The sequence below is a fragment of the Tachypleus tridentatus genome, chromosome 13 (assembly GCF_004210375.1).
Source record: "Tachypleus tridentatus isolate NWPU-2018 chromosome 13, ASM421037v1, whole genome shotgun sequence".
Lineage (NCBI taxonomy): Eukaryota > Metazoa > Arthropoda > Merostomata > Xiphosura > Limulidae > Tachypleus > Tachypleus tridentatus.
Genome location: NC_134837.1, coordinates 132480339 through 132500869, shown reverse-complemented (window position 1 = coordinate 132500869; position 20531 = coordinate 132480339). Strand labels below are relative to the sequence as shown.

Here is a 20531-nt window from a genome sequence, read left to right as displayed (position 1 = left end):
AAAGAGAAGAGCGTCTATGTGAGAAACCGGTAGATGTAAACATATTGAGCAAATCGGCTACACCATCCTGTTTCTAGATACGCTAGGATCAAACCCTAAAGTTCCGATATCTTGACCGGTGTAGTCTACATAACTAAATCTTTTACGCAATTTTATATTCATAGACTATAACAAAAGACCTGGCAATCTGCAGGTCGTTATAATGTGACGACCAATCTAACTATTTGCCAGTAAAAGTGTAGCCTAACAGTTATCGGTGGTTGTTGATAACTAGATTCCTTCCCTTTTGTCTTACACTCCTAAATTATGGACGGTTAACACACATAGCCCTCGTGTAGCTTTGCGTGAAATTCAAAACAAACAAAACAAACCAAACCATAAAGAACTAAGCCCATGTGTTCATTAGAGCCTCTATTAACCAATAGCATGCATCCACGCATATGAACTTAACCACAAAATTGCTGATGGAGTCCGAACTCCTCCATTTTTTGTTTTTAATTCCTGAAAATGTAAAGTGTACTATTCGTGTCACAAAACCTGTTTCTATCAACGTCATTCAAATACATATACATATAAAAAGTCAGATACGTTAATGAAGTAACGTCAATGGTTATCTTTGATTTCATCGAACTTACATAGTTTTAATTACTGTTTCAACTAACTGCTCTTGGGAGTTGCTTTTAAAAATATAGCAACAAAGATAACAGTAATTAAAACAATATAAGGTCGATGAAATCAAACAGTATGAAGCTAGTGTTTGTTTTACGCATTTAGGCAGGTCACAATTTCTTTAAACAAAAGCCGCTAATAGCAATTGCAATAACACTCAGCCATAAGAATCTCGTTCCCAGGACACTAACCAGATGATAGGGTGGGGACTCAAAGCAACTGTGAACAGAGTCAAGGCCACCACTGGACAAGTCTCCAGAGTTTACAAAACACATTTTAGATGGACCAATCATAGCAATTGTAAGGATAAGCGAGTTACGTCTCGTGTTACAATCACGTATATCCTTCAGTAACTAAGAAAACACGTGGCCATGAAAGACAGAAAACGCGAAAGTTTCGGTTGCCAGATAAAAAACAAGAAATAGCTTAGAAAGAAGAAATGAAGAAAGAAAGATAAAAGAGAAGAGAGAATAAAGTGAAAAAAAATGCTATTTCGCATTATTTTATTTTTACCAAGTAAATGCTATAAACAGTCAAGTAAAAACAGACATGTTTAGAATTATAAAGCAACCTCCCTCTGGTGAGTGTTTCCTAAACCATTTTCCTTGTGATTCCATATTGACGCCATCGCAATAGAACGCTTTACGTTGTAAGAAATTTGAATATTGGTTACTCATGTTAAATGCTTTAAAGGATAACTTATCATCATCAGATTGGTTCGTTTGGATTTAAATTTCGTTCGTAGCTACTCCAGAGCTATCTGTACTAGTTGTCCCATCTCGGTATTAACTGCTACAACAGTCACACCCACACGGACCAGAAGCTGTATGAACAAGACGACGCAAAAGTTACGACTCCCACTATGATTTTTTTAAGTCCTGTCTTTTTTTTTTCTTTGGAATTTCGCACAAAGCTACTCGAGGGCTATCTGTGCTAGCCGTCCCTAATTTAGCAGTGTAAGACTAGAGGGAAGGCAGCTAGTCATCACCATCCACCGCCAACTCTTGGGTTACTCTTTTACCAACGAATAGTGGGATTGACTGTCACATTATAACGCCCCCACGGCTGGGAGGGCGAGCATGTTTGGCGCGACTCGGGCGCGAACCCGCGACCCTCAGATTACGAAGCTCACGCCTTAACGCGCTTGGCCATGCCAGGCCTTAAGTCCTGTCATTACAGTAGTTCGAAAACGAGGACTGTTGTTATGACGATACAATCTTACACTCATTATTACAAAGTTTATGAAATCTGAACCAGTTATTGTAACAAAAGAAAATCAGTGAATCGCAAACACAACTTATAAAAAATAATATTACTGTCAGGGCTAAGAAATAATTTAGTGTTGTACAACACTGTAGTTTAACCAATAAATACAAAATCTAGAATGATGATACTATGGCTATTTACGTCGCTATTGACGAAACACAACGTGGCTACGTTTGATTAAATTATTAGCAAAGTTTCTAAGCTTTATTAAAAAGGCAGAAGCTTTCGGATGCACGCGTGATGTATATAGTGTCTTGATCTTCAACTTGGAATCTTCAGCCCATCCGATTGCTTCTGCTGTTTTATAAGTGTCTAACATTCAAGTGACTTGTGCGTCGTCTTTCCTTGATGTGAGTGTTGTATTTTGGCTCTGGAAAGCAACTCAAACCCTTTCTTGCTGTGAGTAACGTGTGGACAGTAATACAATTTCTTCCTGGTGGGAGGGATGTAACGTTGGCTGTGCTGTTTGGTGAATGTTATTATGTGATGGAAAGATCATTTCCAGACCACAATTTGACATCCAAGATGATCAAGTTCAGTATTAATGTACACCACAACTTGACATCCAAGATGATCAAGTTCAGTATTAATGTAACCACAACTTGACATCCAAGATGATCAAGTTCAGTATTAATGTAACCACAACTTGACATCCAAGATGATCAAGTTCAGTATTAATGTAACCACAACTTGACATCCAAGATGATCAAGTTCAGTATTAATGTACACCACAACTTGACATCCAAGATGATCAAGTTCAGTGTTAATGTACACCACAACTTGGCATCCAAGATGATCAACTTCAGTGTTAATGTACACCACAACTTGGCATCCAAGATGATCAACTTCAGTGTTAATGTACACCACAACTTGGCATCCAAGATGATCAACTTCAGTGTTAATGTACACCACAACTTGGCATCCAAGATGATCAAGTTCAGTATTAATGTACACCACAACTTGGCATCCAAGATGATCAAGTTCAGTATTAATGTACACCACAACTTGGCATCCAAGATGATCAAGTTCAGTATTAATGTACACCACAACTTGGCATCCAAGATGATCAACTTCAGTGTTAATGTACACCACAACTTGGCATCCAAGATGATCAAGTTCAGTATTAATGTACACCACAACTTGACATCCAAGATGATTAATGTACATAATATTATTATGCAGGTTTTAATGAAAATAATATTATTTGTATATTATGTATATTTGTATTTGTATACTACTTCTCGTTAGTTTAAAAACTAGTGTCGATATCTAAATAGCACATATTTGTCAGTTTGTGCCACACTTACTGCTTATTGTTTTGTAACTTCCTTTACGTATATTGAAACTGTAATTAATCGACTTTAAATTAGGAATTCTTAGAACAGTGCTATTAATCCGTTGCTTTAAGATTTAACAAGATAACAGTTATTTTCTTTAGTCAGAAAATTTCAAGTTTTCTTGAATATAACTTTTTTATTACTATTAACTCTCGTGAGGCAGTTTCAAACTTAGAGTTTAAACGATACCTTTTGTTTTGTTTTATAACCTAGAATTATTCCGAGGCATTAAATAAGAATTAAACGATCGATCGATAACGTTATTAAAATAACCAACAATTATATCAGAAACCGGCCTTTCTCTTACTCACACACAAAATATTGTTCTCTTAAGTTTTTTCAAACTCTCAGTTCAAATATTAATCATTCAGGGTTAAATCTTTAACCCAGGGTTTAATCACACAGTTTTAGTTCTATTAGGCTAAACATTAAATAACAATAACTGAGAAACTTAAGTATTATTGACTCAGAAAGTGTTCAACTTACAGAACCACCATGAAGCCGGTGACGACGTCACTTGTTGGAGTGCTAGTAAGGCGGTCTAAACAGTGTAAGGAAGGTTTCACTAACGATGTTTTCTCGGTGTCGGAGTTTTCAAGGCTCACACGTTCAACCTGGTTCTAGATCGCAGAGTTGCCGATACGTTCAGCACCGTTTGTTGGGTAACTAAGTTTTCAAGATCGTAGAGCTGCCGATAAGGCGCTAACGAGAGGGCGGATCGTTAGTCTACTCTTTGTTTTCGGCTATGAGCAAGTACAATGATGCGGCACGTCCAATGGCGACACAGAAAACGTTCGTCGACAAATAAGAAACAACGGAGAAGGGAGGAGCCAGCTGATAGGTTGCCGAGAAGCTACTGAAGCATCCGTTCTTTTAAAGAGTAATTTTTAACAAAACTGAGCAGACGGTATTGTTCTAAACGATGCTCTCTCCTTTGCGATTGGAACGTTAGCTTTTGACGGACGTACCTGAGCGTGTAGCTGCGCGGACGCGTTTCGCGTGTAATCCTGGATGACTTCTTACGGTACTAGAACTAACAACCTTTGAACGTGCTTATTTTCGCAGCGGGAACAGTTGCTATGATATAGACTACGAATGACGTAACTCTACGCCACGTGACTCGCGGTGTTCCCCTGTTCACTCTATTTTCCAGACTCTAAATGACCTGGGATTTAAAGAGCACTATGCTGACGCCACAGATTTGACGCAAGCGAATAGTTGGCAGGGTGGTGCGCACGTAGTCAACATTATATCCAATAGTCAAACACTTTATTAGCGGTGTTTGAAATAAATTTTCTTCCAAACATTTTTAAGACGCAGACACAAATAACATCATGCATAATTTAACTATACAGAACACAACCCAAGCTAATTCTGACAAAATAACTCAACAAAGGTTTCTATCTGAAACTTGCACACAAGGGTTGCTATTTATTAGCCCCGTCATAAATTACTGGACAATAAGAAACTCCTGAAGCGCACCCTATGAAATAATACAGCGTTACACGTATTTTTGTAAACTAAGTGCAATACTTTTTAGTAAATTGCTCTATTAAGTCCAACTTGAGCGACTTGGGCCTTATTAAGTCCAACTTCAAGTGCCCGCTGTGTTAAGTCCAACTTTAAGTGAATCACTGTATTAAGTTCAAGTTGAGTTAGTTGCGCTTTATTAAGTCTAAATTTGGGTCACTCGCACTGTAATAAGTTGAACTTTGAATGAGTCCGAGTGTGTTAAGTCAGTTTGAGAGGATCGAGCTGTGTTGAGTCCAGCTGCTCATGAATCGCTCTGTATTAAGTCTAACTTTGGTCTGCTTAAATAATTCATTCAAAGGCCTATTAGAAAACTATTAAAACAAGTCAGTCTTAACATATCAGTAGCTTTAGTGCAGAAGAGTGGTTTCAGACAGGAAAGATAGGATTACAGGGGCACATCTTGTTCTGCACAAGATTTGTAAGATAAGCCACATCAAATCTCTCATTGGACATTGAATCATGAAGTTTGTTGCTTTTAATAAAGGGATTATACTTAACCTATTAGCTTGTAGATAATAAGGTACGAAATCCTAATTAAAATTTTGTATGTCATCCACTATCCTACTATAATCATCCTGGTTTAGTCGTCAAGTTATTGTATCATCGCTTCAAATACTATTACATAAACACAATGGAAATGAAGTCTTCTACATACTATCGTATTCATCGAAGACCATTATCTTAAGTTTAATTATAAAGGTATATCCAGGATATACAAATGATGATGAAGCTATTTCCTGGCCATACGAATGGTAACCATAAAGTTATTACCATGCCTTAGAAATAGTAACGATTACCTTTGATGATGATGCTCTTCCCAGGCCATACAGATGGTAAGACTTTGATGATCAAGCTGTTTTCAGGCCATTTAAATGGTAACCATCAACTTTTATGATGAAGCAGTTTCCAGGCCATAAAAACGTTAACCCTTATCTTTAATATTAAGCTATTTACAGGCCATAGATGACGAAGATGTTTCCAAGATATACAAATGTTAACTTTTTTCTTGGGTTTTGAATGACGAAGAGAGTTCTAAGAGGTGTTTATCTGATGTGGAAAGGTACATTCTTAATTAAAGGATACGATTCTTCAAACGCTGAAAAAGGTAACTTCCAAATGACACTGTTTCCAATTAAAGAAATCGAAGCTTAAGACTTACAATAAATATCTAAATACCAGGTGTTTATAACGCTCTTACACAGTAAGTAAGCGTACGCCTTGTCAATAGTTGTTTGAAAATGATGGCTTTCAGTACAATAAACGAACTGATTCGTCCAGCTTTGAGCGCCGCACTGCTTTCTCGCAGATAAATCTGTTTGCGCGCCATCGCACATTAATTCAGAAACAGATCACTTGCTTTTATAGGAGAAAGAGCGTTGTACAAAAGGAATTCAACATTCACACTTTCGAGTTTTGACGCATGTCAACAAAACGATAGCATATGTAGTGTATATATACTGAGAAGCAGTAGAAAGAGATGTTATCTTTCTCTTTTTAATACAACGTACGATTGAGGTTAGGTCCTGTTTTCACATACACAAAAATTACGTAAAAAGTCATGGTTGAATAATGTATATATGTCATTTCACAAACATGCGGTAAAATTTATAGTAATAGTAGTAACTAAGACGTACAATCACAGCTTTAACACCCAATATAGTTTGTAGCAGTGATTGTATTTACGGCATAAAATCAAAGTTTGACACACAGTATAGATTATACATGTGGTAGTATTTGCGACCTAAAATACTGTGTTAAGCTTTAAAACAGAGGATAGTTTTATCAGCTACAGTCAATCATTCATTTAAAATGTCCTAGCAATAATAACAGCTCCTAGAAACAGTAGGTGAGCATTAACCCCTATCAACAATAACTAAGTACCTCATTAGTTTTGAACCAGAATAATAAAGTATTCTGCTACATTTTAGTGGCAAGCCCTAAGTACTACGTCGAGCGTCTGAGAAACAATAATTGTAAAACCGACAAAATATGAACAAATATAAATGAGTACAATGAAGACAGAGCCAGATATATCATTTTGAAAATCACTATGAAGCAGTTGCTATGACACGTGGCTTTAATTACGAACTGGCTTTGCCACTAATTACCTTACACGGTCTTGTTTATGTAATGTATGTGGCTTAAAATAACTATCTCTGCAGCATGGGATGAAACATTGTAACAAGATTTTAATAACAAACTTCATAAAAATGTTCAAAACCTTTATTAGCACTTCATTCTTGCAACCTGTATTGTTCCGGTAACTTTATAATCAGTAATAAAAAGGCTTACCTTGGGAACAATTACTAGTTATGCATCCAACATGTTGAACAGAGTACTTATGGGTAACTTTATAATCAGTGATAAAAAGGCTTACCTTGGGAACAATTACTAGTTATGTATCCTACATGTTGGAACAGAGTACTTATGGGTAACTTTATAATCAATGTGTTGTCATGAATTAAATTTTTAGTAAGTATTTCTGTGAATTCTTCGTCCATTGGTTGTCAGCTGGCGTCTGAGCTGCCATCTATATTCGTATTGATAATTAACGAGTAGTTCATTCAAAATGAATCTACCCACAACTAGACTTTACCTCTTGCAAACAGTCGTTCAATAAACAAGTAGAATCTTCGTACATGTATTACATACACAATGAAAACGTTAGTAAAAGTAATAACTAATAAATAATAATTAAGGTAACATAAAGTCTGAGTAAAAAAAAGAAAGGAGGAAAACTTAAGCTCAAGTACAAATGGCCCTAACGAATAACTAATTGAAAACGACCATATAAAAGGCTTAGTTTGTGTGTTTATGTTTGTATTTTGAACAACAAAATACACCCGAGGAATGTCTTGGGAGATCGTCGAATTTGATCGACAATACAGAACTTGTGAGAAGAGTCTTAGGAGACCGGTAAGATGGTGCGGACAACAAAAGATATACGAGGGAAGTTCTCGGAAACTCGGTAAACTGATAGACAAAGAAAGACATCTGAGAAAAGTTTCAAGAGATTAGTAAACTTTGTGGATAACAAAATACACTAGATGAGACATGGTTTACATCAAAAGACACCTGCATAAATGTCATCGATAAGCTTACTGGACAACAAAGGAAACTTGAGGAAAGTTTTAGGGTGTGTGTTTTTCTTAGAGCAAAGCCACATCGGGCTGTCTGCTGAGTCCACCGAGTGGAAACGAAAAAAGTTTCAGGACATCCGTAAGTTTTGTGGACAGCAACAAAAAACAAAAAAAAACACACACACATGTCAAAAGCTCAGGAAATCTCTTATGTCTAAGAAACATTATAAGTTCCTGCCACAATAAAGAATTCAGTTGCTGTTTGAAATGCCAATATATATATATTTACAATATATACATGGCTCGACCTGCCGAATTTGTTGGACTATATTAAAGCTGTTCTTTAAGCGTAGATTCTATTATTTCTGACCAACGCTAAAATCAGGGGTTCGATTCCTCTTAGTGGACTCAGCAGATAGCCCGATGTGGCTTTGCTATAAGAAAACATACATACATACATTATTTCTGACACGTTCGTTTTTTCTTGAACTCACTAAAACTAAGCCTATATGGTATAAATTAATTATTAGCTACTCACTAATATCTTCTGTAGAACCTAAAACATGTTCGAACTAGTCAGACTAATTAAAGCAACTTCTCCATATATCGTCCACTGCCCTTTGAGGAGTTCCAGTATTTACTTTTAACAATTTTCTCTTCATAAATGAAACACCTTTCTCTCACCACCAGAATGGCAGTGCTCCAAGCAGTAAAGAATCGTGTCAAACAAACAGATGTGACAATGTTCATATTTAAAGTTCGAATCCGTTTAAGCGTATTATTCTTAATTAGACTGCAGTTCATCTCAGATATTTTACTAACTTTTATCAAGACACTACAAACATTTTTAAAGAGAATGTTAGAGAGAAAGAACAGAACTTAACTATATTTTCCTAATCCGAGGCTTCTTTAGAGACGACGTTTCAGTGCTAGTATTGGCCTTCATTAGACTTGTCTAGTTAGAGATTTGTTTAACAAGGGCACCTAAGTACTAGTACAAGACTTCATTATACTTGTCAAATGTGAGGCTTGTTTAAGAACGAAGTTTCGATTCTGGTACAGGTCTTCATTATACTATCATATGTTTGTATAGGGACGACATTTCGATGTTACCCCAGGTTTTCATTAGACTTGTCTAATCTGAAGCTTTTCTATGGATGGCGTTTCGGTGTTAGTATAGCACTTCATTATACTTGCCTCATCTGAAACTTGTTTAAGAACGACGTTTCCGTACCAGCACAGGTCTTCATTATATTTACTTAATCTGAGACTTGTTTAGTGATAACCTGATGAAGAGGAAACCTTGCGAAACGTTGTACATCCATTATTATATTAAACTTCTTCATTACCAATTCCAGCCGTCTTCAAACTAGACTTTTTCAATGTGGGTTCCTCTTTATCAAATTATATTTTAGTTCAAATGTTTGTTCTTTCTACATGTTATCAACAACCATGCTTAGGAAGTTTAAGGCTAAAGGTTATCAAGTGATATTTTGGTTCGACACTATTAAGCACTTTAAAGAGGGGCCTGGCACGGTCAGGTGGGTTAAAGCATTCGAATCGTAATCTGAGGGTCGCGGGTTCGAATCTCCGTTGCACCAAACATGCTCCCCTTTCCGCCCTGGGAGCGTTATAATATGACGGTCAATCCCATTATTCGTTGGTAAAAGAGTAGCCCAAGGGTTGGCAGTCTTACACTGCTAAATTAGGGACGGCTAGCGCAGATAGCCCTTGAGTAGCTTTGCGCGAAATTCAAAACAAACAAACTTTCTCGGTTTCATTATTTGCTTTAAAAATAAATAGCTGGTTCATTTATATTATATATATATCTATTTATTTAAAATTTTCATTCATTTTCTTTAAGCATTTTGGAAAAAAAAACTTTAAATGGCGAGGGAATATGGCTTCGAATACAGTTAGAAGTAATTAGAAAATTATGTAGCAATTCACTAAAGAAAGCTCGTGCAATAGGAATGCGTACAAGTTTCTTCAAAGGTCTATTAAACCATAAGATCACAAGGTATTTTCTGAAGTCAGAAGTCGTCTCTTGTCGTGGCTTTAAATAAGCTTGTATATGTACTTCGTACTTAATAAATTTACGGCTTTCTGCAAAATAATCAAAATAAAAGTGATATTGTCTTTTTGTAAATATATTTCTATATCGGCTAGAACTGAAATGTTCTTAGCATCTGAAAAAATAATTGAAAAGGAGGTTCTGAGAAAGAAATAGATTAACATTAATTTTCATACGTCACAAATCGATCACACTGCTGATTTCTTTATGACTAATTGGATTATCTTGGTGGTTTATTTTTACTTCATCGGACATTGGATTAACTTACTGATAACTAAGTTTTGTTCTGACGGTTAAACACTTGGTGCCAATTTTTATAACAAAATTTCATTAAGTAACACACTAACTGTCGGCAACAACCGCTTGTACTGTTTTAATATACATATATTTATTTTTACTGCCAGCTTTATAATAGTTGTTCTAACTGTTAGTGTTATAAAAATGTTTTGAATTGTTATAACGATGTTCTGAACCGAACGTTTTATAAAAGATATTCTAAACTGTTAGTTTTATAAAACGTGTTGTAGATTGTTAGTTTTATAAAACGTGTTCTGGATTGTTAGTTTTCTCTGAACTGTTCTAAACTGTCAGCTTTATGAGTGACTGGCATATAAACAGTGAAAAATTAAGGGGCAAATACTCCCGCCAATACCCACACCCCGTAATATACCATAACTTTACATTTCATACCTAACTGGAATACATAAATCTTGCAAATTCAAGCTTCAGCAACAAATAGACAGAATATTGCAGTCGAGGCCATTAAACATGAGTAAATTTCTTTGTGAGCCAATCAAAATTAAAATTATTCATGAAATGAATTCGTGGCGTATTCATAGAATAATTATTGGTTTAAATCAGTTAGATTAACAACTTCTAATACATAGAAAAGCCACTGCGTTTTGGTAACACTGCATTCCAGAAATGGCTTTTATATCATGTTGATTTACGACAAAAGTATAACGTAATATTATTAGTCTATGTACTGAAAGTATAAAATGATAATAAAACTGGAAACATGTTTGTTGACTAGCTGGAGTGACCGTCTCCTGGACAGAAATGTTGACTAGCTGGAGTGACCGCCCCCTGGACAGAAATTATATAAAATCATAATTAATCAAACATTACCTCAGGACATGAAATGTTCCTTTCTTTCTGTACAATTATAAAAGATGCAGAAACACCTATAAAAACTGAAAAACACAAACTATGAAATCGCATGGACACAACAAAACTCTATGGCAAACTTATTGAAGATACACCAAGAGGGTAAAAAGTAATGATAGAAAAAAACATGCAAAATCGTCAAAAAAAACTGTAAAACTGAAAATGTTTATGTATTTCCCTACAGACCCAATCAATCCCTACACCAAATTTGATGAAAATCCATTTACAGAGGGTGAAATAATAATAAAAAACGTAAAATGAAGAGCTCCCCCGTACTCCCCCGTGGATCTAATTAACGTCCATAATAATTTTGATGAAGTTTCATCCACACCTTGCGAAGTAATTGCATGGAAATACGACATTTGTTTCTATATCTGTATTTAAGGTGATTTCTTAATTTAGAGTCTCCGTTGATTATAAAGGTTTGTTTTTATAAACAACGTTGATGATATAACAAAACTGCTTGATTGAGAAACGATTGAAGTTTCAAAGTGAAACAATGTTTTTACTTTCATGGTAAATTTTATGCACTTGGCTCCAGGATAGGTGATCCACACTATATCGTTACTTGAAGCTCATTATAACAACAGCATTAAAATCACAACAAGCAGACAGTAATCGAACTGTTATATCTGAATAGATGCATTTTGGCTTTTTTGACTCCTCCTATTTCGAGAAATCAAGTGTGACGTCATACATACTGGCTTTTACATGGGTTAGACGTTCTGAACAGTTAGTTTTATAAAAGAGCTTTATAAAAAAATTCGATAGTGAATTTTCGATTAAATGTTACATTTTCGTTTTGAAAAGTCTCGGATTTACTTGTGCACATAATAATAAAAGTTAAACTGCGTTCTATATATATGTGTGTGTGTGCGCGTATGTGTGTTAAACGTCTTTTAAGTTTTTCTATACTGTAATCGAAAAATTAACATATTTTACTTTTGTTTACGTTGTAACGTCCGTTTTCTTCCTTTTAACCTCCGTGAAACAACCGTCTGCTAATATTTGTTTTTCTTAGTAGTTTATAATATATATTTTCGTGAACAAATGTCCTTCCTTCAGGTAAAACACCTATGTACCCTCCCCAACCGTAATGGATTTCACAAGGTTTAATGAGTATGTTACGAAATGGGTCAAAAAGGCTTCTATAACATACGAAGTAAAAACACAACAACAACAAAAGAAATACACCTTTCAGGTCAGTAATTAATAATGAGAAGTGAACATATTTAATGGGTACCTTCATTTATGATGATCCGTGTGTCCAATTTCCTATACAAGTTACTTGTGATTCAACAATTTATGTGAAACGATTTCTATACAAGTTATTTGTGGCTGAAAAAATTATGCGGCCAGTGTTCTCTACATGTTACTTGTGGTTAAATGATCTGTATGAACAGATTTCTCTACAAGTTTATTGTGATTGGACGATTTGTAGTATAAATTTTAGTGTAATTAGAAGATGCTTTGCTAAAATGTTTTAAATAATACTTACACTTTTGGAGTTGTTAAAACATTATTAAATATTGCTTGTGATTAACTTCATTAAATGTTACTGGTTAATGAAAGAGTAGCGTACGGGTTCGTATCTCGTTAAACTAATGAGTTGGCCAATGATGTACACGTGTGTATCCTATTACATTTGTAGGTTGACCAGTGATGTACACATGCGTATATCTCGTTAATCCAGTTAATTGGCCAATGATGCGCAGATGTGTATATCTTGTTAAACTAGAGGCTAGACCAGTGATGTACAAATTTGTGTATCTTGTTAAACTTATGAGTTGACCAGTCGTGTATATATTTATAAAGTTAAGAATATAACTTTAATTAAATGGGAAAGGTGCGGAGTATTATCACGTTCGTGAATAATAATAACTTCAGAAAATATTCTTGGTTCTTGTACGAGAGAGGATTAAAATTTTATAACTTTGGAAATTGTTATTTCCATACAAAACAACTCAGAATAGCACCAATAACAACAACACCAGTAACATCAACATCATCAACAAAACTATGATATCAACAAGAATGATGTCAATAGCGACAACATCAGCATAAGTAAAATCACCACCAACATCATCATCAAAAATAACATCAACATCAGTAACATCATCATCAAAAACAACATCAGCAATATCGAAAACATTATCAACAACATTAGCAACAACAGCTCCAAAGATATCGTCAGAAGCACCACCAACAAAAAACAAACACGCGCAGTCCAATATTCCGTAGATACATAACTTTCTTGACATTTGTGTATATTTCATTCATTGTTTTTAAGCTAATTTAAAGACAACTATGGTGACTAAAGTTTGGAAAAGTTGTAACTCCAACGTCAGGTTTACATCGACAAAGAATGTTTGTTGAATAATTATTCTCGGTATTTAGAAGTCCCTCCAATAGCTTAGCAGTGAGCATTGGGTCTTATAGCTGAGCTGGACATACCGCACATATTCCCTTGTGTAAATTTCCTCTTAAAAACAAAGCAAACCTTGGCCTTTAGAACGTTAATTAATTATACAGTAATAGACAAGTACCTTGAATGCTGTACCCTAATCATTTAATTTTCCACGAATCCAACTGAACTCTCTTTCTTTCGCTTGAACAGAGTATACAGTTTTTTCAAACGTCGGAACGCAACCAGCCTGTTTCTCTGGATTGACATAACGAAACACTGATGAAAACCCGGAAATGTTACATGAAAGAACATCTCTGTAACAGTAACACGATATTCACTTGCAATTCCAGTTACTTGAAGCAACAATCACACCAAAAGCTTACCCTCAGGGAAAAAAAAGTTACATATTTGGGCACTGTAGTATCGTTTATTCATTATTTTTCCAGAGGCGACACCGAAAGCTATATTAAGTATGGAACGTATGGGTGAGTGTTTTTTTTTTCTCACAAAAAGACGCAGGTACCCCGAAATAACGAGTAAATACAGGGAGTACGTGAGAGTGGATTCAAGTTATGAAATTTGCGCCATCAAAGCCCCGATTTAAGAATCCAACATACATAGGATAACAATGCAAATATCTTACGTTTCTAGGGTACCAATGAACACGAAAAACTAATGTTGTTACGGTATAAGTTAACCCAAAAATGCAATGTTTCTTTAGTACCAACGAACACGAACCTACTTGTGTTTAATCTGTGGTTACGAAACCTAACAGCGTTTATTATTTATTGTGGCTTTTTTATGTTTCCTTCGGGTCGTGCCGGGGTGTATTATTACAGGAACGCTGAAGGTAATAGGGCGAGCATACCACGTGCATTAACGTAATGGGACGAGCGCAGCGCGTGTATTATCATAGAAATTACTTCTCATTCTGAAGCCTCGACGACAGTAAACATCATGCTTGGTTGAGTTAGGGAATAGTGATGGTTTGTAAAGTAAAGGCGGGAATATTATCACGTGGTTGACTTTAGATAACTATCGTCCTTTCTCCTTTTTATGACGAGACTTCAATAGCCTAACAAATCCGTCGACTTTATTAAGCGTATTTTTGTGTCACTTGACAACGCCGGAAACACGAGATTCTTTTCAGTCCAGTCTTTAGAACAGAATATCTCCTGTGTGCATAATAATTATGGACTTAGCTTTTAAACAGACAATTAATATTCTGAGTTTTATTTTATTTTTGTCTAGCACAAAATCTAAGAAGAGAAAAAAGAAAAGAAAAAAGAAGGAATGTTTGAGGTCGCATATGTAGATCCCAGGCTTCAAACTGTGGGTCTTGACCCCCGAAATGCTTGCAAACGATCCCGAAGATATAAAATATTAATAAGCTTCAATTTTTACAACAGACACAAATTTTCTTAACTGACATAGGCGGCGGAGCAAATTGAAAGGTGTGTGTGTGGGGTTGAGGGGTAAGATGTACGGGCCTACAAGCACATATAAATATCGACGATCTGTATAGTAGTAGTGTTAGGAGGAATAGTTGAGGGTAAGGGGCTACGCTTCACGTTGACAGCCTTTAATGGGAGTCGAGCCGAGCTTCCCCTTTTTGCTGATATGTGGACTGACATGCAAGGCAGTATAGTTTATGTGGTTGCCATATTGTGTCCAAATTTGTACTTCTACCGGTAACAGTATTTCAAGCAGTAAATACAATACCTTCTTTCATAAATACGTATCACTAAAAGCAGCATATGAGTTCGTATGCACAAACGTATAAACATAATTGTTTGCTCAGGTTCTTCACGTATAACATCACTAATTTAATGGTAGTTCCGTTTATTGCTGTGCTCCCCACCCAGTTCTTCAATCTCACGTTTGATATTTTCTTTATATATTTATTTGGTGTTTTATATATAATATAGGTGAGGGAGTGACAGTATAAAAGGGGGTTATAATAATAAGTATTGTGTTAAGGTAGGAAGTTAAACCAAAACTTAATTTATAAAAAAGAAATTATATGTGTCATATCAAGTTTTGTGGCCAATCAGACAAATGCCTATCAAACTTGTATCGTTCCTTCTTTATAACTTTCAGTATAACAGGTGTTACAGTTAATGTTTTGAGCAAGTGGAGTTTAAGAAAACTCCCAGACATTAAAATACCAAACGTTCACAAAGTTCGTGGTCAAGAAAACTATTATTAAAGAAGTCACTAAAGACGTGTGCATTATTCTCAAAACATCAAGGACAGTACGGATAATTTAAAAGTGAAACTGTTTTATTGTTATTGGTATCAGAGAAGATATGCAACTAAAAAACAAACAAAAAACTATTCAATGTTTAATTATTATACACACCAGACACACAACAATAGATCAGTTGGTCCTTCAAAGATATCCAGTGTTTAATTATTAGACACAACACACACAAACACTACACATACAACAATAGACTATTTGGTCCTTCAGAAATATTCAGTGTTTAATTATTAGATACAATACACGCACAACAATAGACTATTTGGTCATTCAGAAATACCAAATGTTTAATTATTAGACACAACACACACACAAAATTTTGTCGTTCAGAAATACCCAGTGTTTAATTATTAGACACAACACACACACAAAATAATAGACCATTTTGTCGTTCAGAAATACCCAGTGTTTAATTATTAGACACAATACACGCACGACAATAGACTATTTGGTCCTTCAGAAATACCCAATGTTTAATTATTAGATACAACATACGCACAAAAATAGATCACCTGGTCCTTCAAAGATATACAGTGTTTATTTATTAGATACAATACACGAACTAAAACAGACCATTTGTTCCTTCATAGATATTCACTGTTTAATTATTAGACATAACACACGCACAACAATACATAATTTGATCTTTCAAATATACCTAGTGTTTAATCATTAGACATATCCCAAGAACAACAATAGACCAATCCTTAAAAGCGCTCCCTATATACCACCACACAAGAAAAAATAAATAAACGTATCCTTTATTTTTGAGTAAATTATTGATTTCTTTTTTAAACCCATATAAAGTGGCAGCCTCCACTATTACCAACGACTACACGTTCATAAGCCAATCACCATGTTTTAAAGTCAAGCTTGGCTTTTAAAAAATTTTAAATTTTTATTATACTCTATTATACTCAAAAGTACAGCACAAATAAATCATATGTTTTTATCCTATCAATCAGCCGGATAATCTTGTAGGAGATCTTAACCTACCCCTACAGGATAAACTTTAAATTCCTGGGACTATCCTAGCAGTCCTTAGTCTTACTCGAAATCCTCTCCAATAACTTAATATACTTTCGTAGACAGCGAAATCAAAACTGATGTGTATAAATAGTTAATTGCTTCTTTTGACTCGCAATCAATACGCGTATAAATACATCCTGGAATTCTATTAGCTTTGTCACTAGCAACACAGCACTGCTTTGATGATTTGACTGACTTATCCATCATTACGCTAAGATTCTATTCTTCAGTCATGCTGTTGAGTACGTTCCCATCTATATCAAACATATGATCTAAATTACGATAATCTACATGCTTTATCTTGCACTTAACCATAATTAAAGGTCATTTGCGAAGTATTTTCCCAATTAATCAATTGAACCAATTCGTTCTGTAATACCTCAAAATCCTCAATACAACTAGAAATACCCACGAGTTTAATGTAACCTGTCAAATTTACTAATTATACCCTAGTCAGTGTCATTAATGGAAATACGAAAGAACAAAGGCTCAGCCACGAGCCCCTGAGGCATTTCAAGAGTAACAAGGGTCCAGTATGACTGGCCTCAATTAATAACGGCTTCTTGCTTTGTCTCATCTAACAACCCTACGATCCAATTAACTAGTCTGTCCCGAACGACCAAAGATATGATTTTCATAGGTAATCTTGTGTGTGGCATCCTATCAAAACGTTTTTTTTTTCCAAAATACAAGTACACCAAGTCCACACCCTTCCCATCATTCAGATAACAATCAACAACCTCGAAGAAAGTTAAAAGATTAGTCATGGGGAATTATCTTTACATGAATCATGTTTCATTATATGATTTTGTAAAGTTTATTTCATCAAAATTTGCTTCTTCCAACTATAAAAATAAGACTAACTGATCTAATTTACAGGGCACTTTAATCACCAGTCCCTGGGTATCGAAAGGTCCAACGTTTGAGCCCGCGTGTAGTTAAATTGAGATGGCTGTGTCTGGAAGTTGGGATGTTTAATCTAAGTATCATTTTGGTTATAAATAACGATACACTTTCTTCCCTCGACAAGATTACCATGACTTCGATAATCTCACAAAGGCCTTTTTCTTGATGTCATAATTATCATTTTCCATTAAACTTCATACTTTCTCGATATTGTCGTAGTGTAATAGAAAAAAATAATGTTAAAATTGTACACTGTCATCCATATGAGAATATGTATTTATTGTATATATTATACATATACACAAACAAATACACTTTTATTTTAAATTCCATGTTTCAGATTTAGCCCTATTTTACCATGCAATTGTTCATACTTTTTTCTATTACTGCTCGAAGGATGTTTGGAAATGCTTTAGTACTCACTGTACAAAAATAAACAAAAAAACTGACGACATCACTCACATAAAATGAGAAAGGGACCCCAGCAGCAAGTAATGATATTAATGGTAAAACAAAGAAAGCACCCAAGCAACAATTAACGATATTAATGGTAAAACAAAGAAAGGGCCCCAGCAGCAATTAATGATATTAATGGTAAAACAAAGAAAGGACTCCAGCAGCAATAATGATATTAATGGTAAAACAAAGAAAGGACTCCAGCAGCAATAATAATATTAATGGTAAAACGAAGAAGGACACAAGCACCAATTAATGATATTAATGGTAAAACAAAGAAAGGACCCCAGCAGCAATTAACGATATTAATGGTAAAACAAAGAAAAAACTCCAGCAGCAATAATAATATTAATGGTAAAACAAAGAAAGGACTCCAGCAGCAATTAATGATATTAATGGTAAAAAAAGAAAAGACCCCAACAACAATTAATGATATTAATGGTAAAAAAAAGAAAGGACAACAGCAACAATTAACGATATTAATGGTAAAACAAAGAAAGGACTCCAGCAGCAATAATGATATTAATGGTAAAACAAAGAAAAGGACTCCAGCAACAATAACGATATTAATGGTAAAAACAAAAAAGGACTCCAGCAGCAATAATGTTATTAATGGAAAACAAAGAAAAGACCCAGCAACAATAATGATATTAATCGTAAAACAAAGAAAGGAACCCAGCAACAATTAACGATATTAATGGTAAAACGAAGAAAGGACTCCAGCAGCAATAATGATTTTAATGGTAAAACAAAGAAAGGACTCCAGCAGCAATAATGACATTAACGGTAAAACAAAGAAAGGACTCCAGCAGCAATAATTATATTAATGGTAAAACAATGAAAGGACTCCAGCAGCAATAATGATATTAATGGCAAAACAAAAAACGATTCCAGCAGCAATAATGCTATTAATGGAAAACAAAGAAAAGACCCCAGCAACAATAATGATATTAATGGTAAAAAAAAAGAACTCCAGCAGCAATAATGATGTTCATGGTAAAACAAAGAAAGGACTCCAGCAGCAATTAATGATATTAAGGGTAAAAAAAGAAAAGACCCCAACAACAATTAATGATATTAATGGTAAAAAAAAGAAAGGACAACAGCAACAATTAACGATATTAATGGTAAATCAAAGAAAGGACTCCAGCAGCAATAATGATATTAATGGTAAAACAAAGAAAGGACACCAGCAGCAATAACGATATTAATGGTAAAACGAAGAAAGGACTCCAGCAGCAATAATGATATTAATGGTAAAACAAAGAATGGACTCCAGCAGCAATAATGATATTAACGGTAAAATAAGAAAGGACTAAAGCAGCAATAATGATATTAATGGTAAAACAATGAAAGGACTCCAGCAGCAATAATGATATTAATGGTAAAACAAAAAAGGACTCCAGCAGCAATAATGTTATTAATGGAAAACAAAGGAAAGACCCCAGCAACAATAATGATATTAATCGTAAAACAAAGAAAGGAACCCAGCAACAATTAACGATATTAATGGTAAAACGAAGAAAGGACTCCAGCAGCAATAATGATTTTAATGGTAAAACAAAGAAAGGACTCCAGCAGCAATAATGATATTAACGGTAAAACAAAGAAAGGACTCCAGCAGCAATAATGCTATTAATGGTAAAACAAAGAAAGGACCCCAGCAACAGTAATGATATTAATGGTAAAACAAAGAAAGGACTCCAGCAACAATAACGATATTAATGGTAAAACGAAGAAAGGACTCCAGCAGCAATAATGATATTAATGGTAAAACAAAGAATGGACTCCAGCAGCAATAATGATATTAATGGTAAAAAAAAAAGGACTCCAGCAGCAATAATGCAATTAATGGAAAACAAAGAAAAGACCCCAGCAACAATAATGATATTAATGGTAAAACAAAGAAAAGACTCCAGCAACAATAACGATAGTAATGGTAAAACGAAGAAAGGACTCCAGCAGCAATAATGATATTAATGGTAAAACAAAGAAAGGACTCCAGCAGCAATAATGATATTAATGGTAAAACAAAGAAAGGACCCCAGCAGCAATAATGATATTAATGGTAAAACAATGAAAAAACTCCAGCAGCAATAATGATATTAATGGTAAAACAAAAAAGGACTCCAGCAGCAATAATGTTATTAATGGAAAACAAAGGAAAGACCCCAGCAACAATAATGATATTAATCGTAAAACAAAGAAAGGAACCCAGCAACAATTAACGATATTAATGCTAAAACGAAGAAAGGACTCCAGCAGCAATAATGATTTTAATGGTAAAACAAAGAAAGGACTCCAGCAGCAATAATGATATTAACGGTAAAAAAAAAGAAAGGAC

At 34.8% G+C, this 20531-nt stretch overlaps 1 protein-coding gene across 4 annotated transcripts in view; it reads right to left on the bottom strand.

The window, feature by feature from the left end:
* LOC143238868 (uncharacterized) overlaps positions 1 to 20531 on the bottom strand; it is a 303511-nt gene that overhangs the window by 117783 nt on the left and 165197 nt on the right. The window contains exon 1 of one of the 4 annotated variants that reach the window (XM_076479461.1): positions 3759 to 4467. The exons of the other annotated variants lie outside the window; for them this stretch is intronic. Coding sequence (XP_076335576.1) covers positions 3759 to 3769 — 11 coding nt within the window. The 5' untranslated portion in view covers positions 3770 to 4467. Of the gene's footprint in view, positions 1 to 3758; positions 4468 to 20531 lie in introns of those variants that run through there. 4 annotated transcript variants of the gene reach the window in all.